This window comes from Sturnira hondurensis, unplaced genomic scaffold (assembly GCF_014824575.4).
Source record: "Sturnira hondurensis isolate 20B ecotype Veracruz unplaced genomic scaffold, ASM1482457v3 Scaffold0019433, whole genome shotgun sequence".
Taxonomy (NCBI): domain Eukaryota; kingdom Metazoa; phylum Chordata; class Mammalia; order Chiroptera; family Phyllostomidae; genus Sturnira; species Sturnira hondurensis.
The window spans coordinates 1,890,689-1,914,151 of NW_028092064.1; the positions used below are offsets into that span (position 1 = coordinate 1,890,689).

Consider the following 23,463-nt stretch of genomic DNA (forward strand, 5'->3'; position numbering starts at 1 on the left):
TAAAAATGATCCAATCAGAAATGAAGAATACATGAACTGAAATAAAGAACAATTTACAGGGAATCAACAGTAGAGTGGAGAAGCCCAAAATCAAATTAATGATTTGGAACATAAGGAAGCAAAAGGCATCTAATGAGAATTGGGAAAGAAAAAAAGAGAATCTCTGCCAAGATGGAGGCATAGGTGGAAACACTGTGCCTTCTCCCACAACCAAGTTTGAATACAACAAAGCTTTGGAGAAACAAAGACACATCCAAAGGACAGAAAATTGAATTATACAGAAGTCCGACTACATCTAACTGTTCAACGGGGACGGTAAGAGGGGCGGAGCCAGCAGCGAGCAGGGTTGGGCAGGACAGGGCCCCTGACCCAGGCGCTCAGGCAGACCAGAATCAGTTGGGGTGCGGGGCAGACTGACCATGGTCACACATTCGCACACTGTGAGACAGACCACGCAGGCCCCAGGGGGCGAGGGCTGACGGCGGTGGCNTCAAATCTCCAGAAAAAGAATTAAATGAAATGGAGATAAGCAATGTATCAGATGCAGGGTTCAAAACACTGGTTATAAGGAACTGAAGGAAGTCAGTGGGTTTGTCAACAGCATAAAAATGATCCAATCAGAAATGAAGAATACATGAACTGAAATAAAGAACAATTTACAGGGAATCAACAGTAGAGTGGAGAAGCCCAAAATCAAATCAATGATTTGGAACATAAGGAAGCAAAAGGCATCTAATGAGAATTGGGAAAGAAAAAAAGAGAATCTAAAAAAACAGGGATAGTGCCAGGAGCCTCTGGGACAACTACAAGCATTCCAGCTTTCACAACCTGGGTGTGCCAGAAGGAGAAGAGAAAGAGCAAGAAATGTAAACTTATTTGGAAAAAAATAAAGAAAACTTCCCAAATTTGGTGAAGGAAATAGACATGCAAGTCCAGGAAGCACAGATAATCCCAAACAAGATAGACACAAAGAGGACCACACCAAGGCAGATCATAATTAAAATGCCAAAGATTAAAGAAAAAGAGAGAATTTTAAATGTAACAAGAGAAAAGGAGATAGTTAACTACAAAGGCATTCCCATAAGACTGTGAAATGATTTCTCAAAAAGGAACTTTGCAGGGTAGAAGGGATTGGCAAGAAGTATTCAAAATGGTGAAATGCAAGAACCTTTAACCAAGATTACTCTATCCACCACAGGTATCATTTAGAATAGAAGGGCAGTTAAAGTGCTTCCCAGATAAAGCTTAAGGAGTCAATTATCACCAAACCATTATTATATGAAATGTTACAGGGACTTATTTAAGAAAAAAGATCAAAACTGAACAATAAGATGGCAAAAATACATATCTATCAACAATTGAATCTAAAAAGCAAACTAAGCAAACAAACAAAACAAAAACAGAATCAGATATGGCGAACATTTGGATGGTTGCCAGTGGGAGGGAGGTTTGGGGAAATGGGAGAAAAGGTGAAGGGATTAAGAAGTACAAATTGGTAGTTATAGAACAGGCAGGGGAATGTTAAGAGCAAGTATTGGCAATGGAGTTGCCAAAGAACTTATATGCATGACCCATGGACAAGGACAAAGTGGGGGGGAATTGCCAAAAGAGTGTTGGGTGCTGAATAGAGGGGGGAAGGGGGTAGAACTTGGAACAACTATAACACTTAATCAATACAATATAATAAAAAACATTAAACTGACTTTCAGTGGTTTCTCCACAGTACTTAGCATGGAGCTTTAACATGACCATGGAACTCTTTTCAATCTCTATTATTATCTCTCCAGCTTCATGTGTTGCCATTATCTCTTTTACGAACTCAATATCCAGCATGGTGCCCAGCACCCAATGGGAGGCTCAATCAATAATTGTTTAATGAGAGGATGAATTAATTACCACAGCTATGCTGATTTGGTTAGGTTTCCCGCACACTCTTTTTCCCCTCCTGGCCTTTGTTATATATTCTACTCCCTAGGACACTGTCCTCCAACCTCATGTGTACTCACTGTGCTGAACAATTTCCTTGCATTTATTAAGTTCTGTTTTTGATGCTTTTTTCATTATAAACCTTTTCCTGATCCAGCAAGTCTTTGTAGTGTGCCTCTCCAATGTAGTTTCATGGTACCCTGTGCCTCCATGATTTCATTATTGGTAACACTGTGTAATAATTTTCTGCTCCTTCCTGGGAAACTGTAAGTGTTCCTAAAGTCTATGAAGACAGGAATTGGGTCTCTTTTTATTCATCAGTGAAGCCACCACAACTATCAACGTGCCTGACACATTACTTGGGCTTGAAAACATTTGTTGATTAACGAATGAAAGAAGAAATGAGAACAATAGATTTATTCTAAAAATGCTTTGTGTGTAGATGGAGCCAGCTATTTTTTTAAAGATTTTATTTATTTATTTATATTTTAGAGGGGAAGGAGAGAGGGAGAGAAACACCAATGTATGGTTGCGTTTCGTGCATCCCCTCCTGCGAGTTGGCCTGCAGGGAACTGGCCTGCAACCCAGGCATGTGCCCTGACTGGGAATTGAACTGCGATCCTCTGGTTCGCAGGCCTGTGTTCAATCCACTGAGCTATGCCAGCCAGGGCTGGAGCCAGCTATTTTTTAAAAATAGCTTTTAATAATAAAATGTAACCCAAAAGTACACTGATTTACAGAGAACCATAACATAAGCTGCTCACATCCATAAGATAATAAAATCTGATTGACATCAGGGAGAATATCAAGGTAAACTAATTGCTTATATGCTGGGAGCTGTAGTTTCAAATTTTTCTCATCCTCAGTGAAAGCAGGAGCAAAAACAAAGTGTAGTTCCTTTAAGAGTCCTCACCAGAATTCTCCTTAGACTTACAATAGATAAGTGTAGAAAAGAATTCCCTAGCCTCCAATGTTACCCTTTTGCTCTTCATGTTATTGAATTCATTTATCTTCCTTTATACTTTCATTCATTTAATATTTATCATGTACCAGACATTGTGCTACCTTGTAGAAACTATTATTATGTAGCAGGCAAACACTTAATAGAGTATGACTGTATATTTAATAAGTAGAAATCCCTGTGTTACATCGAAGTGTTCAGCAAAGGAACATGAGTAGAGAACTCATGGGCACGGGCAATGGTGGGGACTGAGTGTGGGAGTGGGAGGCAGGGTAGGGCTGAACAATGGGGAAAAAGGCGGACACTGTAACTGAACAACAATAAATAAAAAATGTTCTTTTATGGGAATCATTAGTCTTTCTTATGGAGTATCAGCATAAGATGAGTGACAAGAGCAATAGAAAATTGTTTTATAACTTCCAAGGAGATTTGGAAACATGATGTAATCTTCATTTCGTACCCATCAGAGGTTAAATGGCTGATGCTTTTATAGCCCTAAAGTAGTTTTATATTACTATATAACAGACAGCATATGACAATCAATTGTGATATATAAAAGCAAGGACAGTTATTAATGAAAAATTATTAGATTTTTAGTTATAGATAAAAAAACTAATGTATACATTGTGTCTAGTACAGTCCCGACTTAATAGAATTTCTATCATTATTGCCTGGCAGTTAATAGTGGTTAAGGACATGATCTGGGAAACTGGTCAGTTTTGCTTACTGGCTTTTTGATACATCTGTTTTGATACCTTTTGGCTTTTCTGTCAATTTGCTCACCAGGAAAGTGGTGATAACAGCAGTGTCTGCCTTCTTGGATTGTTACAGAGATTATTGGTCAATAACAATAAAATTTCATTATTTCTTTAATTTGTTGTTAGAAGGAAGGTCTGTGAACCATACACATAGTTGAAGCTAGCAAAACTAATCCCTAATGTGGAAGTATTTTTAAATATGCAAAGAATGGTCCTAGGTTATGTTTTTCTCTCTTGCATCCATTTCTACTTCTCTCTGTAAAACCTATGGTTTATAGCAATTATTTTTTTTTGTCCCATAAGTATTTATTGCTGAGATAATCCAAAATGTCCTCTTATATTTACCTGACTTGAATCACTGTTGGGCTCCTGCACATCTATTTTTCACCTGAAATAATTTCCTAATGTCATCCTTCATCTGGGAATTTCTCAGAGTGTAGATTAAAGAATTTCTGATGGGTGTTATGATAGGGTAGAATACAGCAACTGCTTTATCAATTGATAACATAGCTGCGGGTGTCATATACACAAATATGCAGGGCACGAAAAATAAGACGACCACTGTGATGTGGGAGACACAGTTAGAGAGGGTTTTGCACCTCGCCTCTAAGCTGTGGTTCCTTAGGGAGTGCAGAATGACCACATAGGGGACTGTCAAGAGGAGGAAGTTTAACAGACAGATGAACCCACAGTTGGCAGCAACAAAGAGCCCTAGAGTGTGGGTATCAGTACAGGCAAGATTCAGCAAAGGGTTCAGATCACACATAAAGTGATCTATGACAACAGGGCCACAAAAAGGCAATCTGAAGATCAACAGAATTGGCATGGTTGCATGAAGAAAGCCTCCCACCCACACTACTCCCACTATGAGGCCACACACCTGTTGGTTCATGATGGTTGTATAGTGCAGGGGCTTGCACATGGCCACATAATGATCATGAGCCATCACAGTAAGCAGGAGGCCCTCAGCACCTCCAAAAATGTTCCCTGAAGATTTGAGTCATGCATCTATTGAACAGGGTGGTGTTCTTTTCATGAAGTGAATCTACAATAAGTTTGGGGGTGTTGACAGAAGAATAGCAGGCATTAATAAAGGAGAGATAGGCAAGGAAAAAGTACATGGGACATCCCAGTGCTGGGCTGCCATTGATGGTGACCATGATGAGCACGTTTCCTACTACAGTGATGACATAGATGAAAAAAAAAAACACCACAAATACAACTTTCTGAATCTTTGGATTCTCTGTGAGCCCCAGTAGAACAAACTCAGTGACATATCTCCTGTTCTCAATGTACTTTTAAAAATATATTTTATTGATTATGCCATCACAGTTGTCCTATTTTTCCCCTTTATTCTCTTCCACCCTGCACACCCTCTCCCCCCACACTCCCCCCTTTAGTTCATGTCCATGTGTCACAAGTTCTTTGGCTTCTACATTTCCCATAGTACTCTTGCCCTCCCTGTCTATCATCTACCTGCCGTCTATGCTACTTATTCTCTGTACCTTCTTCCTTCTTCTCCTCCTCCCACTCCCCTGTTGCTAACCCTCCATGTGATCTCCATTTCTGTGGCTCGGCTCCTGATCTACCTGTCCTCTTGGTTTGCTTTTGTTTTAGGTGTGGTTGTTAATAACTGAGTTTGCTGTCCTTTCACTGTTCATATTTTTATCTTCTCTTTCTTAGATAAATGTCTTTAGCATTTCATATAATAAGGGCTGGGTGATGATGAACTCCTTGAACTTGACCTTATCTGAGAAGCACTTTATCTGCCCTTCCATTATAAATGACAGCTTTGCTGGATAGAGCAATCTTCAATGTAGGTCTTTGGATTTCATGACTTGGAATATTTCTTTCCAGCCCCACTTGCCTGTAAGGTCTCTTTTGAGAAATCAGCTGACAGTCTGATGGGAACTCCTTTGTAGGTGACTGTCCCCTTATCTCTTGCTGCTTCTAGAATTCTCTTCTTCATTTTAATCTTGGCTAATGTAATTATGATGTGCCTTGGTGTGTTCCTCCTTGGGTCCACCTTCTTTGGGACTCTCTGAGTTTCCTGGATTTCCTGGAAGTCTATTTCCTTTACCAGACTGGGGAAGTTCTCCTTTATTATTTGTTCAAATAAGGTTTCTACTTGTTGCTCTTCCTCTTTCCCTTCTAGTACCCCTATTATTCAGATGTTAGAACATTTAAAGATGTCCTGGAGGTCCCTAAGCCTCTCCTCATTTAAAAAAATTCTTGTTTCTTCATTATTTTCTGCTTGGTTGTTTCTTTCTTTCTCCTGGTCTATTTTTTTATTTTAGTTTTCATTTTGTTTCCATTAGTATTGATTTCCTGTGCATTTTGCTTCATATCACTTAGTGTAGCGTTCATTTTTCCACCTAATTTGTGACTAAAATTGACCAGTTCTGTGAGCATCCTGATCACCAGTGTTTTGTACTGTGCATCTGATAGGTTGGCTATCTCTTTGTTTCTTAGAAGTATTGGGTCTGGGGCTTTGAGCTGTCTTTCTGTTTGAGCCATAATGTTTTGGTCTGTTTGTGTCTGTTATGTATGAGAGGCATAGGCTTATGTGTTCACCAGGGCTGGTCTACCCAGTCTCTGCACTGTGACTGGGGGCGGGGTCAGAGAGGGAGCAATGGTGTTTGTTGGGCTCTCTCTCAGATTTTGGTCCCCTGTGCCACTTCCCACAAGCAAATTGGGCTCTTCCGGTGCTGGTTCCTGGGTGTGTGGGCTTTTTACCTTCTAGGATTCTGTGGGTCTCCCCAACAAACTCTCCTGTGAGGCTGGGAGATTCTCCCAGCACCTCAACACCTAAAAATTTTTCGAATTGGTGTTTTTAGGCTTTATTTCCCATCAGTGGGGCCCTGGGTTGCATGGTCTGTGTCACTGACCATTTTTAAAACTGCCTGGTTTATCTGTGCATGAATGTATGTCCGAGGTCAGCCAGACAGCTGCCTTGTGAGCGAGCCTTACTGGGTTTGCTAGTTTCCTCCCTGCACCCGGGTCCTCTAACCATCACCTTTTCCTGCTGGGATCCCTCTCTGCTGGCTGCTGACTCTGCCCCTCTTACTGGTCTGGATGATTTTAGTACAGTTCAATTTTCTGTTTGTTTTGGTTGTGTTTTTGTTTCTAAATCTTTGTTGTCCTTAAATTTGGTTGTGTGAGGAGGTACAGTATTTCCATCTATGCCTCCATCTTGGCTGGAAGTCCTCCATGTATTTCATGTGACAGTTAATTACATTACCTGAAAAGAAAATTATTTTTATTAATGAAAACTTTAATTCATTAAACTTTTTACTCTAATATAGAATAAATTCTTGGTTTCTATTAAGTTTTGAGTTCTTCTTAAAAGTATGTGTGTGTGTGCTGGAAAGAGATTTTTTGTTCTTAAAGATTACTTAAATTGCCTCCTAGGTGCAGTCTTTGTTAAGATTACAGACACAAGGAACTTTTGTAAAGACACAGGCAAGAGGCCAGCTGTACACACTCAATCATCCCAGATAAGCAAGAGTTTGACCAGAAGTAGTAGATTTCACACACAGGGGCAGCCAAGCCCGAAAAGGAGGTAGTCGATGGATGTAAAATTTATAAATGCAGAGCTTCAATTTTTTTCTTTAATCTGTAGGAGATGGGGAACTATGAAAGATTATTGAGAATATATGTGAATGCAAGAGTGAAGGGGAACGTGAAGAAGGAAGAATCTTAGATGTTATTCAAGTGAAAGATCTGTGTGTATTTTGGATGTAATGGGTCAAGGTTCAGTAAGGGTGTTAAAAGTAGACTCAGGAATCTCAGTAGCATAATATTTATAGTAGTTGAGTAAGGAATAACTGTGCATTGGTGATGGGAATGTAAAGAGTGGAACTAGTTAATAAAAGTAGTTATAATACATGTTTCCTAAGTTCAATTACTTTGTAAAAGCTAATAATATACACTTTTATGTACATTATTATATATATTATATATGTAAGAGTAGTAATATAATACTTTTAAGTGATGGATTGCTATGTGCATAGTATAGTAGCAGATACTTTGCACACAGGATTCTTTTTAGTGTAATAACAACCTGTATAGTTGGTATAATAGCATTCATTTTGCAGATGAAACAATCTCAGAGACTAAGGTCTGAGAATTACCATGATGATAATATTAGCTAAAACAAATTGAACACTTATCGTGATCTGTATTTTTTGCAGGCATTTGATTAAATCTCACTACGAATCTACAAGATGGTTACTACTATGTTATATTTATTTTACACATTAGGACATGAGCATAGAGAAGTTAAAGATTCTGTCAGGAACAAGCAGGTAATAAAGGGCAGAGTGAAGATTAGGTCAGATTATACTGGTTAATTTTTTCCAGTTAAATTATATTTGTTAAAATATACTTGTTAAAGTATGTAAAAATGTTGAAAAATACTTGTTAAATCTTTAAAAAATGTTTTATTTATTTATTTTTAGAGAGAGGGGAAGGGAGAGAGAAAGAGAGGGAGAGAAACATTAATGTGTGGTTGCCACTTGCTCATCCCCTACTGGGGACCTGGCCTGAAACCCAGGCATGTGCCCTGACTAGGAATAAAACCAGTAACCCTTTGCTTTGCAGTCCAGTGTTCAATCCAGTGCTCAATCCACTGAGCCACACTAGCCAGAGCCCCATTAAATTCTTAGCTCATACCCTTTAGTCTTATGTTATAATAAACAATGTTAAATTAGGAATATCTTTTTGATATGACCATAATCATTATAATTACCTTAATGCTACTTCAGAGGTAAGTTTATGTGGAGCAAATTCATCAGCACAAACATACACACACACAGCCCACACAATGACAATTGGAATTTCCAAATGTTAAGAAAAATGTGGTACTTCTTTCAGTGAACAGTCCTTTTATCTTGGCCTCTCCCTTAGCCCCAAATATTTGCACCACTAACCCCTTCCAAAATATGGGTCCCCAGACTCTTCTTCAAAATATCAAAAACTATGGTCTGTAGTGGCTTGAGAACCAGAAAGACCAGATTTGAATCATGTTGCAGTTTCTTTTATCTGGGGTACATTACTTTGGTACCTCAACTCCCTGCTTCCTCATCTATAAAATGAGATCACTAATGTCCACCTCACAGGTTGTTCTGAGAATTACCTGAGATTGAATTGGGGTGTGCATGGAATATTACTATATCTGAAAAGGGTTGAAAAACTGTGTATGGAAGGTAATAATCTTTAAAAAGCATTAGTACGATTGAAAAACTTATCTCAGCTATTTTAGATGATCTTAAGGATGTTTGAGGGTATTCAGAAATAATCCCAGATTCAAACTGACAGTCTCTTGTAATAAGTCACTTTCACTATGAATATATGTCACATTTGGGAAAAGTCTATCAAGATAATTCATTATCCAGTTAATCTTTGTTAAGAAACTGTATATATTGATCCTGTGAAAAATTTTTTTGGGTGTATCAATTATACCTCAATAAACCTCATTAAAAAAGGGAGTCTAAATTTTTTCCACCTAGACTAAAGCATCAAAACTTTCTAATAGAAAACCTGTTCACACCCTGTTTTCTGGTTTTGAATTTAGAATGGGTTCACTTGAAATACCATAGAAAAGTAACCTTCAACAAATGGCTTTAGCCCTGCAGGGCAGAGACTGTGGAGGAAGCACAGGTGGTTCACCATGCCTGTGATGAATCTTTCTGGGGGGAGGGGAGGGAAGCAAATGACACAGACATTCTCTCCTTGCCTTTTATAGATATTTAAAGAGGTTTCCACAAGCTCCAGGCACTTTGCCTTGTAGCTACTTCTTTCTCTCCCAGGAATTAATTATCTTCTTTGATGGAAAGCCTTTGTCTTAAAAGCAGGTATTCTGGAGAGACATGCTGAAAACACTCATTCTTCAGTGGGAAATTGTATTCTCTGCACTTAGAAGCTCAGCATGAATGGGACCCTCCTTTATCTGAACCTGTGTTGTTAAGAAAGCTAAATGCCATGTAAGTAGCTGGCATAACTCCAGTGTGTGGGCCTTGGATGAAGTGCCCCTGTTGACTTATACCATAGAAGACTTTCTACTTTCTTTTTAAAAACATTTTTTATAGTATTTTTTTCTTTACCATTTAGTCTCCTTATATCCCCTTCCTCCAGCAATCACCACACTGTTGTCCATGTTCATGAGTCCCTTTTCCTTTTTCCTCATTCCCTCCCTACCATAGTGGTTATCCTGCTCTCTATAAGTCTATCTCTATTTTGCTTGTTAGTTCAGTTTGTTCATTAGATTCCACATATGAAATGATGTCATATAGTATTTGTCTTTCTCTGATTGGCTTTCTCTTTTCTTTTTAAAAAATTGTTGTTCAAGTATAGTTGTCTCCATTTTTACCCCACCATGGCCCCCCACCCCACCCATTCCTGCTTCCCACCCTTGAACCTACCCTTTGGCTTTGTCTATGTGTCCTTTATACATGGACCTTCCCCTATTTTTCCCCATTACCACTCTCCCTCCTCCCCTCTGGTTAATGTCAGTTTATTCTTTATTTCAATGTCTTAGTTATATTTTGCTTGCTTGTTTGTTTTATTGATTAGACTCCACTTACAGGTGAGATCATATGATATTTTTCTGGCTTATTATCTGCCTGGCTTATTTCATTTAGCATAATGCTCTCCAGACCCATCGATGCTGTTGCAAAGGGTAGGATCTTTTTTCTTTCTGCTGTGTAGTATTCCACTGTGTAAATGTACCATAGGTTTTTATCCACTCATTTACTGGTGGGCATTTAGGTTGCTTCTAGCATTGGCTATTGTAAATTGTGCTGCTATGAACATTGGAGTGCATAGATTCTTTTGAAATGGTGTTTCAGGGTTCTTAGGGTATAATCCTACCAGTGGAATTGCTGGGTCAAAAGGAAATTCCATTTTTAGTTTTTTTGGATATTCCATACTGTTTTCCATAGTGGTTGCACCAGTCTGTATTCCCACCAACAGTGCACTAGGGTTCCTTTTTCTCCACAACATTTCCAGCACTTTTTGTTTGTTGATTTGTGTATGGTGGCTATTCTCATTAGTGTGAAGTGATATCTCATTGTGGTTTTATTTTAATTTGCATCTCTCTGATGGCTAGTGATGCTGACCATCCTTTCATATCTCTCTGGACCCTCTGTATGTCCTCCTTGGGGAAATGTCTGTTCAAGTCCTTTGCCCATTTTCTATTTTTTATTTTTCTTCCTGGAGTGGAGTTGTGTGAGTTCTTTATATATTCTGGAGATTGAACCCTGTTCAAGGTATCATTTGCAAATGTATTTTCTCATAGAGTTGGTTCCCTTTTCAGTTTACTTCTATCCTGTTGAGCCATGCAGACACTTCTTGTTTTCATGAGATCCCATTTGTTTATTTTTTCCTTCATGTCCCTTGCTCTAGGGTACATATTGGTGAAAATATTGCTGCATGGAATATCTAAGATTTCCTGCCTATGTTCTCCTCTAGGACTTTTATAGTGTCGTGATTTATATATAAGTCTTTTATTCACCTTGAATTTATTTTTGTGTGTGGTATAAGTTGGTGATCTAGTTTCATTTTTTTGCATGTAGCTGTTCAGATCTCCCAACACCATTTGTCGATTGTAAGAAATTGCTACAAACAACTATATGCCAAGGAATTTGAAAACATGGGGGAAATGGACAAATTTCCAGGAAAATATAATCCCCAAACAAAATAAAGAAGAGGCAGAAAGCCTGAACAGACCTATAACAGCTAGTGAAATTTAATCAGTAATGAGAAAAAACTCTCAGCACACAAAAGCCCTGGAGTGGATGGTTTCACAGTAGAACTTTACAAAACATCTAATAAAGAGTTAACCCCTATTTTTCTCAGACTATTCCAAAAAATCTAAGAAGAGGGAAGACTCCCAAACCCTTTTTACAAAGTCAGCATCAACCTCATTCCAAAACCGGTTAAAAGCACAACAATAAAAGAAAACTACAGGTCAATATCACTGATGAATATAGATGCTAAAATCCTCAACAAAATATTGGCATACCTCATCTAGCAATACATTAAAAAGATCACACACCACGACCAAGTGGGGTTCATTTCAGGGATGAAAGAATGGTACAATATTCACAATCAATAAATGTAATATATCATATAAACAAAAGGAAAGACAAAAATCACATGATCATGTCATTAGATGTGGAAAAAGCATTTGATAAGGTACAACACCCATTATGATAAAAACACTCAGCAAAGTGGGAGTAGATGAAGTATACCTCAATGTAATAAAGGCCATATATGAGAAGCCTACAGCCAACATCATACTCAATAGGCAAAAACTATAAGCTTTACTGCAAACATCAGGAACAAGACAAGGATGTCCAGTTTCACCACTTCTATTCAACATACTATTGGAAGTCCTAGCCACAGCAATCAGACAAGAAAAAGAAATAAAAGGCATTCGAATTGGAAAGGAGAAAGCAAAACTGTCATTGTTTGCAGATGACATGATAGTGTACATAGAAAATCCTATAGACTTCACCAAAAAACTACTCTATCTAATAAGTGAAGCTGTTAAACAGTGGGATACAAAGTCAATATTCAGAAATCAAAGGTATTTTTGTACACTAACAAATAAATATCAGAAACAGAAATCAGAAAAAAAAATCCCATTTGATATAGCAACAAGAAAAATAAAATACCTAGGAATAGACCTAACTAAGGAGGTAAAAGACTGTACTGAGAAAACTGCACAACACTGAATAAAGAAATTAAGGAAGACACAGAAAAATGGTAGCATGTACCATGTTCATGGATTGGAAGAATTAACATCATCAAAATGTCCATACTACCCAAAGCAATTTATAGATTCAATGCAATCCCTATTAAAATAATGACATATTTCACAGGTATAGAACAAACATTTCAAATATATATATGGAATCTGACTGGCTTTCCTATTAGTATTAAACCTTTATTGGGAAATTACCATTGATCACTTGAAACCTAGATCAGTAAGGTCACAAAATTAATGGCAGTAGTTTTAAAGTTCTTGACTCTAAAAGCTGTTCCCCTCCACCTCCCAGATTTATTGAATGATTTTGCACAAATAAAGTTGTGTATAACTTAAAGTATATAACTTGATATTTTGACATAAGTATATATTATGAAAAGATCACCACAATGAAACTGTGTAACATGTTTGTCACATGTCATTGCTATTTTTTGTGGTGATAACACTTAAAATCTATCCTCATAGCAAATTTCGAGTATGCAAAAAGTGTTGATAAATATAATCACATTGCTGTACAATAGATTTCTAGAAATTATTCATCTTGCGTAACTGAAACTTTGTTTCCCCGACCTACATCTCCTTATTCTACGTTTTCTGCCCTTTGGCAACCACTATTCTATTCTCTGCTTCTGTAAGTTAGATAATATTAGATTCCACGTATAAGTAAGATCATGCAGTATTTCTCTTCCTCTGCTCTATTTCACTTAGCACAATGTCTTTAGCTTCAGCTACGTTGTCACAAATGGAAAGTTTCCCTTTTAGAAGACTATATAATATTCCATTGTGTATATGTACTACATCCATATATATGTACTATAGCCATTCATCCATTAATGGCTATATAGGTGGTTTCCATATGGGGTATCGTGAATAATGCTGCAGTGAACGTGAATCAAGGTTCTCTTTGAGATACTGATTTCAGTTCCCCTGCATATATACCCAGAAGTGGAATTAATGAAGAAAAAGTAGCTGTATTTTTAAATTTTTGAAGAATCTCCATATTATTTTCTATAATAGTTGTGCCAATTTACATTTCCTTCAACAGTACACAGGGTTCCATTCTTTCCACATCTTTACCAATGCTTGTTTTTTTAAAATTTATTTATTTTAATTATTGTTCAAGTATAGTTTTCTGTGTTTTACTCCCATCCCAGCTCATCACCCCAGTGCTCCCCACCTCCCTCCCATTTCCACCCTCCTTTGTCCATGTGTCCTTTATACTTGTTCCTGTAAACACTTCTTCCTCATTTCCCCTGAAACTCTATCCCCTCTCCCCTCTGGTCACTGTCAGCCTGTTCTCTATTTCAATGTCTTTGGTTATATTTTGCTTGCTTGTTTGTATTGTTGTTTACCTTTCTGTTAAGGGTGAGATGATATGGTATTGGTCTTTCAATGTCTGGCTTATTTCACTTAGCATGATACTTTCCAGTCCCATCCATGCTGTTGAAAAGGGTAGGCATTCCTTCTTTCTTTTGCTGCATAGAATTCAATTGTGTTAATGTACCATAGTCTTTTGATCCATTCATTTACTGATGGGCACCTAGGTTGCTTCCAGCCCCTGGCTATTGTAAATTGTGCTGCTATAAACATTGGGACACATAAGTTCTTTTGGATTGGTCTTTCAGGGTTCTTAGGATATAATCCTAGCAGTGGAATTGCTGGGTCAAAAGGCAGGTCCATTTTTAGTTTTCTGAAAAAAATTCCATACTGTTTTCCATAGTGGTTGTACCAGTCTGCAATCCCACCAACAGTGAACTAGGGTCCTCTTTTCTCCACAACCTCTCCAACACTTGTTATTTGTTGCTTTATTTATGATGGCCATTCTGACCCATGTAAAGTGGTATCTCATTGTGGCTTTAATTTGCATCTCTCTAATGGCTAGCGATGCTGAGCATCTTTTCATGTGTCTCTGGATCCTCTGTATTTCCTTCTTGGAGAAGTGTCTGTTCAAGTCCTTTGCCCATATTTTAATTGGGTTGCTTGTCTTTTTAAAGTGGAGTCTTATAAGTTCTTTGTATATTTTGGAGATTAAACCCTTGTCTGAGGTATCATTGGCAAATATGTTTTCCCATACAGTTGGTTCTCTTTTTATTTTAATACTGTTTTCTGTAGCCATGTAGAAGCTTTTTAAGTTGATGAGATCCCATTTGATTATTCTTTCTTTTATGTCCCTTGCTCTAGGGTACATGTCAGTAAAAATGTTGCTGTGTGAAATATCTGGGATTTCCCTGCCTATGTTTGCCTCTAGGACTTTAATGGTGTCACAGCTTATATTTAAGTCTTTTATCCACCTTGAATTTATTTTGATGTATGGTATAAGTTGGTGCTCAAACTTCATTTTTTTTGCATGTAGCTGTCTAGTTCTCCCAACAACATTTGTTGAAGAAGCTATTTTTAGTTCATTTTATCTTGCTGCCCCCTGTGTCAAATATTAATTGACCATAGACTCTTGGGTTTATTTCTGGGCTCTCTGTTCTGTTCCATTGGTCTATGTGCCCGTTTTTATGCCAGTACCAGGCTGTTTTGGTTACAGTGGCCTTGTAATATAGTTTGATATCAGGTATTGTGATCCCTCCTACTTTGCTCTTCTTTCTCAAAATTCGGGGTTGTTTATGGTTCCATACAAATTTTTGAAGTGTTTGTTCTATGTCTGTGAAATATGTCATTGGTACTTTAATAGATATTGCATTGAATCTGTAAATTGCTTTGGGTAGTATGGACATTTTGATGATGTTAATTCTTCCAATCCACAAACATGGTATGTGTTTCCATTTGTTTGTGTCTTCCTTGATTTCTTTCTTCAGTGTTGTGTAATTTTTTGCATACAGATCTTTTACCTCCTAGGTTAGGTTTATTCCTAGGTATATTATTTTTCTTTTTGCTGTATCGAATGGGATTTTTTCTTGATTTCTGCTTCTGCTGTTTCATTGTTGGTATACAAAAATGCCTTTGATTTCTGTATATTGACTTTGTATCTTGCTGTTTTGCCAAATTCATTTATTAGGTTGAGCAGTTTTTTTGTAGAGTCTGTAGGATTTTCCATGTACACTATCATGTCATCTGCAAACAATGACAGTTTTGTTTCCTTCTTTCCAATTTAAATGCCTTTTATTTCCCTTTCTTGTCTGATTGCTGTGGCTAAAACTTCCAATACTATATTGAATAGAAGTGGTGAAAGTGGACAACCTTGTCTTGTTCCTGATCTTAGTGGAAAAGCTTTTAGTTTTTGCCCATTCAGTATGATGTTGGCTGTAGGTCTCTCATATATGGCCTTTATTATATTGAGGAATGCTCCCTCTATTCCCACTTTGCTGAGTGGTTTTATCATAAATAGGTGTTGTACCTTATCAAGTGGTTTTTCTGCATCTATTGATATGATCATGTGATTTTTTCTTTGCTTTTGTTTATGTGATGTATTACATTTAATGATTTGCCAATATTGAACCATTCTTGGATCCCTGGGATGAATCCCACTTGGTCATGGTATATGACCTTTTTAATGTATTGTTGGATGCAGTTTGCCAATATTTTGTTGAGGATTTTAGCATCTATGTTCATCAGCAATATTGGCCTGAAGTTTTCTTTTTTTGTTGTGTCTTTATCTGGTTTTGGGATCAGGATGATGCTGGCATCATAAAAGAATTTGGGAGTCTTTCATCATTTTGGTTTTTTTGGAATATACTGTGAAGAATAGGGGTTACCTTTTCCTTAGATTCTTTGTAGAATTCTCCTGTGAAACCATCAGGTCCAGGACTTTTGTGTGTTGGGAGTTTTTTGATTACTGCTTCAATTTCATCAACTGTTATTGGTCTGTTTTGGCTTTGTGGTTCTTCTTCATTGAGTTTTGGAAGATTATATTTTTCTATAAATTTGCCCATTTCACTTAGGTTTTCAAATTTCTTGGCATACAGTTCTTCATAGTACTTTTTTACAATCCTTTGTATTTTTGTGGTGTCAGTTGTAATCTCTCCTTTTTCATTTCTGATTGTGTTTATTTAGGTCTTCTTCCTTTTCTTCTTCATGAGCCAGCTTAAAATCTTGTCTATTTTGTTTATTTTTTCAAAAAACCAGCTCCTGGATTTATTGATGTGTAGAATTGTGCTTTTAGTCCTTATGTCATTTAATTCTGCTCTGACCTTGTTTATTTCCTTTGCTCTACTTGCTCTGGCTGTGTTTGTTGTTGTTCCTCGAGTTCTTGTAGGTGTGTGGTTAGGTTTTTTGTTTGAAATGTTTCTATCTTTTTTATGTAGTCCTGTATTGCTATGAACTTCCCTCTCAGGACTGCCTTCGCTGTGCCCCACAAATTTTGGGTTGTTGTGAGTTCATTTTCATTTATTTCCAGAAACTTTTTCATTTCTTCCCTAATTTCATTCTTGACTCATTAGTTATTTAATAACATGCTATTCAATCTCCATGATTTTGAGTGTTTTGGGTTTTTTCCCTTGGGATTTGTTTCTAGTTTCAGTCCCTTATAGTCAGAGAAAATGCTTGGGGTGATTTCAATTTTCTTGAATTTGTTGAGGCTTGTTTTGTGTCCTATCATTTAATCTGTCTTTGAAAATGTTGCATGTGCATTTGAAAAGAATGTGTATTTAGCTCCTTTGGGATGAAGGGCTCTATATATATCAGTTAATTCCATTTCATCTAGGGTTTTGTTTGATGCCACAATATCTTTGTTGATATTTTTTTTGAAGATCTGTCCATTTTTGACAGTGGGGTGTTAAAATCCCCAACTATATTTGTATTGCTGTCAATATCTTTCTTAAAGTCCTCTAAGATTTTCTTTATATATTTGGCTGCTCCTATGTTGGTTGCATATATATTTATGATGTTAATGTCTCCTTGGTGAATTCTTCCCTTGAGTATTATGAAGTGACCTTCTGGGTCTCTCTTTATGGGCCTTTTTTGAGGTGTATTTTGTCTGATGTGAGAATTGCTACTCTGGCTTTTTTTTCTTGTCTGTTTTCTTGGAAAATTTGTTTCCATCCCTTCACTTTTAGTCTGTGTTGGTCTTTTGTGCTGAGGTGGGTCTCTTGTAGGCAGCATATGTGTGGGTCATGCTTTCTTATCCATTCAGCTATTCTATGTTTTTTTATTGGAGCATTTAATCTTTTTATGTTTAATGTTATTATTGATAGGTACTTATTCATTGTCATTTTTATACCTGTGTTTCTCTTTGTCTCTCTCTTTTCCTTTCTTTCCTCAAAGCAGTCCTTTTAGCATCTCTTGCAGAGCTGGTTTGGTGGAGGCATATTCTTTTAGCCTTCTTTTGTCTTGGAAGCTCTTTATTTGGCCTTCTATCTTGATTGAGAGCCTTGCTGGGTAAAGTAGCCATGGTTGCAGGCCTCTGGTTCTCATTACTTGGAATACTTCTTGCCATTCTTTTCTTGTTTGGAGTGTTTCCATTGAGAAGTCAGTAGTTAACCTTATTGGGGCTCCCTTGTATGTGACTTCCTTTTTCTCCTTTGCTGCCTTTAAGATTCTCTCTTTGTCTTGGAATTTTGCCATTTTAATTATGATGTGTCTTGAAGTGGGCTTCTTTGGGTTACTCTTGATTGGGGCTTTGTGTTTCCTGGATTTGTGTGACTTTTTCTCTCATCAAATTAGGGAACTTTTCCATCATTGCTTTTCCAAATAGGTTTTTTTTGCTTTTCATCTTGTCCTTCCACACTGTGGAAGAGAGAATAGGGGAAACCTGTCAAATGGTACAATATGACAAGCCAAGCTTAGGAGACTATACAGAAAGAAGAGGAGTATAAACATACTATTAAAATAAAAGGTGTAAGAATAATGAAAAAAATAATAATACAAATATGCAGTAGCTTGTAGTTTCTCTGCAATAGCAAAGTGAAATTTGTCTCATTGTCTCAACTGTTGGGATTCCCCCTCTTTGGGTCCAACTCTGGTCTTTTCACAGTTCTACGTTTTTTTGTCTCACTTGTGGGTATTAAAAAAAAGAGAAAGAAGGCTGGAGAAGTGAGAAGAAAAAAAATTGGAAAGAAAGGAAGGAGGAATAAAACAAGAAAGAACAAAAGAGAGGAAAAAGGTATTGAAAGATAAACAATAATAAAAATTTAAAGAAAATTAAAAAAACAAGCAATCAAAAAACCCACCTCTTGTTGATTTCAAACTGGCCAAGCTGATTTTTCTGGTCTTGCTGTCTGCAGCAGGCTGAGGGGGATTGGTGTGGCCTTTCTTGTGTACTCAGACAGTATTGCAAGCACTCTCCCAAGAGCTAGTCTGGCACCACTCCCCAGTGCCCCAGGTCGGGGATCCAGGTCTTCTTTAGAGTGCTCTTTTCCCAGGGGTCATCGCTATGGGCTGGGGTGCAGGTGGGTGGGTGAGACAGCCAGGCTGCCTGGGTCCCATGGGCTTGGGTTTGAACCCTTCCCAGTGCTATGGGGAAATGCAGGGACTTCTGCACAACCTCGGGATTGCTGCCAAACTGGGTGAGGAGTAAGCTGAGAGGCTGCCACAGGAGAATCCCCCAAACAGTTTTACTTTTTGAGAAATTACTCTTACTCAAGCCTGCCACTCAGTACAGCCCAATTCTCCAGCCAGACCGGTGACTATCTGGATCAGTGCTCATCACTGCAGGGTTCTCAAGTCTCTCAAGCCGGTGACCACAGACTCCATGGGTGATCATGGCCCTTGTGTGTTTGCCTCTTTGTCCTTATTCGCCTCTTTACAACTTCAAGCAACAAGGTCTCTCCTATGCTGCTCAAACCCTGCTTGGCCAGGGAGAGAGGTAGCAGTTGATCTGGTTCTCTTCTAAGGATTCTGTGGCAGGATCTGGCTCCCAAAGAGTCTGTGGTAGACCCAGCGCTGGGTGCAGAGTGCGGGCGGGGCTACAGCTGTATCTCTGTGCTGGTCCCTGGGACCTTATTGTCCTGCAATAGTCTCCTTACCTTCTGGTTTTTCAGTGTCCGTTATTATTTCTGGTATCTTATTTTTGCATATGCTGCTGTACTGTTGGCTGTTTGCTCTGTTCCTCCGTAGATCAGCCAGGTTTTTCTCCCATGTGTAGGGGGAAGTGGAATCTGCTCCCTCCTATTCTGTCGCCATCTTCCAACTCCTGCTTGTTATTTTTTTAGTATTTACTTTTATTACAAATGTGAGTTGATACTTCATTGTGGTTTTGATTTGCATTTCTCTGACAATTAGTGATGGTGAACACCTTTTTATATAATGTTGGCCATTTTTTACGTCTCGATTTAAAAAATGTCCATTCAGGTGCTTTGCCCATTTTTTAATCAGGCTATTGAGTTGTACAATTTCCTTATATATTTTAGTATTAATCACATCATCAAATATATGGTTTGTAAATATTTTTCACATTTGTTGGTAGCCTTTTTACTCTTGGTGGTTTTCTTTGCTGTCCAGAAGATATTTAATTTGAAGCAATCCCACTTGTTTACTTTTGATTTGAATGTTACATCTAAAAGAGATCATTGCCCAGATGGCTTTGGCTATTCAAATTCTTTTGTTTCATATGAATTTTTATACAAAAGCTGTTATTCACTTTTCTCAGAGAGTTATTGAAGTAGCCAGAAACGTTAGAAGGTTCTAGACTATGGTTATTTCTGGCATTTATGGGCTGGTCAGTATGGAATAATATCGGGTAGCATGAAAAATGTAGGAAGATAATAAAGGAACACAAAGAAAAAATTCCAGTTAGTTCATCTCCTTGTTATTTGAAATTGTTAGCTGTTTTCCTTTGAGTCATTCTAGGAAGATGTCCTGATAAATTAGTGTGATTTTAATTTTTACTTTGCTGATGCTAATGATGTTAGACATTTTGTTTTTCATGTTCCTATTGACCTTTTGTATACCTTACTTTGTGATTTGTCTGTTCATGGCCTTTGTACATTTTAAAAATAGGGTTTAAAATTTTATACATATATGTCTTTTGTCTGGCTTTGTAATCAGGGTAATAATGGCTACATAGATTGAGTTAGGAAGTGTTCCCTTTGCTTCCATTTTATTTTTTTATTTAAAAAATGTTTGTTTATTGTTGTTCAAGTACAGTTGTCTCCATTTTCCTCCACCACTCCCCCCACAACCCAGCCACCATTTTAAAGAAAAGTTTTAGAAGAATTGTTATGAATTCTTCTTTAAGTATTTGGTAGAATTTACCAGTAAAATTCATCTGGTCCTGGGCTGTTTTTTGTTGAAAGGAATTTTTAAAATTACTTATTCAATCTTTGTACTTATTATAGTTTTGGTCACATTTTCTATTTTTTTCATGTTGATTTGATAATTTACATGTTTCCAGAAAATTTTTTATCTTATCTAGCTTATCTATATGTTGGTTTGCCATAGTATTTTTTCCATTTGTCAATGGAAATTGTCATAGTATTTTCTTTAAAAATCTCTGTAAATTTGCTGGTAGTGTTCTCATTTTCATTCCTGATTTTAATAAATTGGGTCATCTGTATTGTTTGTTGATTACTTTTTCTAATATTTGTCAAGCTTTTCAAACCACCAAGCTTTTGGTTTGGTTGATTCTATTTATTTCTATTCTCAATTACATTTTCTACTCTAATAGTTATTTTCTTCCTTCCACTTGCTTTTAGTTTAATATTTTATTCTTTTTCTTATTTATTAAGGTGAGATCTTTTTCTTTTACAACATAGGCATTCACAGATATAAATTTCCCCCTGAGCACTATTTTTTTTCACATTTTTAAAGTTTTGATGTGTTGTATTGTTATTTCCATTTTCTGTGAGATACTTTCTAATTTCCTTTGTGTTTTTTCTTTGACACATTTGTTGTTTAAGAGTGTGTTGCTTAATTTCTACATATTTGTGAATTTTTCAGTTTTCCTCCTGCTATTACTTTCTAATTTCATTCCTTTGTGGTGGGAAAAGATACTTTGGATGATTCAATCATTTAAAATTTATTGAACTTTGTTTAGTGACCTAACCTGCAGCTGAGCCTGAACCATTCTTCATGGTCACTTGAGAAGAATGTGTATTCCAGAGTGTATGGGTCATACATACTTAAGGTCTAGTTGGTTTATAGTGTTGTTTAGATCCCCTATTTCCTTACTGGTCTTATTTCTAGTTATTCTATACATAATTGAAAGTTGGATATTGAGTTTCTAACTGTTATTGTAAAACTGTCTATTCTCCCTTTAATTTGTCATTTTTGCAATGTGTTTATAACTACATCTCTCTTTTATAAATTGATATTTTTATCATTATATGTGGTCTTGCTTTTTCTCTTGTAACAATTTTTGTACAAAAATTTTTTGTCTGATAATAACAGCCCTTTTTGTCTGATAATAACATAGCCACTCCATTTCCCTAGTTACTGTTTGCATGTAGTTATTAAATTATACAGGGAAGAAAATGTTATAAACCAGAAACACCAACATCAGCTGTGAAGCACCACCAGGAATGGTGCCTGAGCCCAAAAGAATGCACCCAAGGCACAGCTGCAGGCTTCTGCACTGGAGGCCTGCAGAGCAAGCAGCTCCAGGGAGAGAGGGGGACTGTTTAGTTATTCTGGGATGGGTAACAATTCATGAGTGTCTGAGAAGGTAAATTTTTTATTGTCACTTGAAAATAGATTTTCAAAGTCTTAGTGGAAATTTCGTCTCAAAGTTGGAGTGCTGTGTTTATTTTTAAGTTAGTAAAAATATGACTGTTTACTGAATATTGTTTTAACTGTTTATTTAATCCTCGAAACAATGGCATGTGTTATTAGTCTCATTTTGAAGATGAGAAAAAGTGATGCTGAGAAAGATTAAGTAACTTATTTCAAGGTAAGAAAGCATATACATGGCACAGCTTAAATTAGAGTGGATTTGTGTTTATCCACTGTCTATGTCCTTTAACTAAGCTGTTACTCATGTTAGTGAGTCACTTATAACTGGGGTTTCTCAGTTTGATGCATCATCACTCTTCTGCTCAAGTAATTTCTAGGTAGTTGCTAGTGACAATGAAAGAGTGTAGTGTACTTGAGTATATGTTTGGAAAAGCACAATGGATTGGGGTTACCTCCTAACAGGGTGGAATCACAAATGCACCAGGTGGGCTCACACAGATACCTTGTGCACAGTTCACCAACAGATGTGCAGCTCAATTCCCAAATTTGTTAATCTTCCCAGACCCTCTCTTACTTATCTACTCTAGACCTTGGATAATATTCTTTTTTGGCTTTAGCTTCATTACTTCCTTAAGAATACCTTCCCTGGGCATTCTATCTCCACCCCCTGTTTATATTACAGAGACATATAGCTCTTTCTTTTTTAATAGTGCTCACCACATTCTCTTTTGTAAATAATTGAATGCTTGTAACACGAGAGCAGGGACATTATCTGGGCTGTGGAGGCAGATTTGTGTTTAAATTTCAGTCCTGCCATTATGCACTCCTGATCCTGGGTAATTTACCTAAACTCATAGTGCCTCAGTTTCCTTATTTGTAAAATGGGAATTATAATAGAACCCATCACAAAGGGTACTGTTATTATATCATGTGTTTAACAAAGGGCCTGGCATATGTCACTCAATGGTTATTCTTATTTTTATAATTGAACAACACTGCCTGGTATTCTTAGATGTTTATTTGACATTTATTTAAAAAAAAAAGAAATGAAGAATCCAGGTTATGGCTGTAGTCTGATGGTTATCCCACTCTTGTAGATGAATTCTAACCCTTGTCAAAATGTGAAGGGAGAGGTAGTTGGTTGACATCTTGGCAGACTTTTTAAATTAATTGCTCTTCCCTGGAGGAAACAGCACAGAGGTGAGTTGCCCACATGAGTAAAACTCAAGTCTTTATGTTGTGAGAATTAAAGGAGTTGAGGAGTGGGACCGAGAATTTCTTGGTAGAGCGAACCACAAAGGCAACATCTCTCCCTGATCTCTTCTGTAGCTAGACGTGAGCTTCTACAGAAAGTACAGGAGAAGGCAGGGGGAGTCCCATGTACCAAACTCTAAGGCTCTGCTCTAAAAAAAGGCTTGAAGAATTGGCTTCAGGAGATTCCTTATCCGAGAGACTTTAATCAACCGCTGATCATTTGGTAATTGGATTTGCTTTTC

The 23,463-nt window shown here is 37.2% G+C and overlaps 1 protein-coding gene across 1 annotated transcript; it reads right to left on the bottom strand.

Moving 5' to 3' along the window:
* Window positions 1–4,000: 4,000 nt before the first annotated feature.
* LOC118974524 (olfactory receptor 4C46-like) lies at window positions 4,001–21,362 on the bottom strand. The gene is given in 3 exon segments (XM_037027982.1): window positions 4,001–4,622; window positions 4,624–4,940; window positions 21,342–21,362. Coding segments are annotated over 3 exon segments (960 nt in total).
* Between the last annotated feature and the right edge of the window lie 2,101 nt (window positions 21,363–23,463).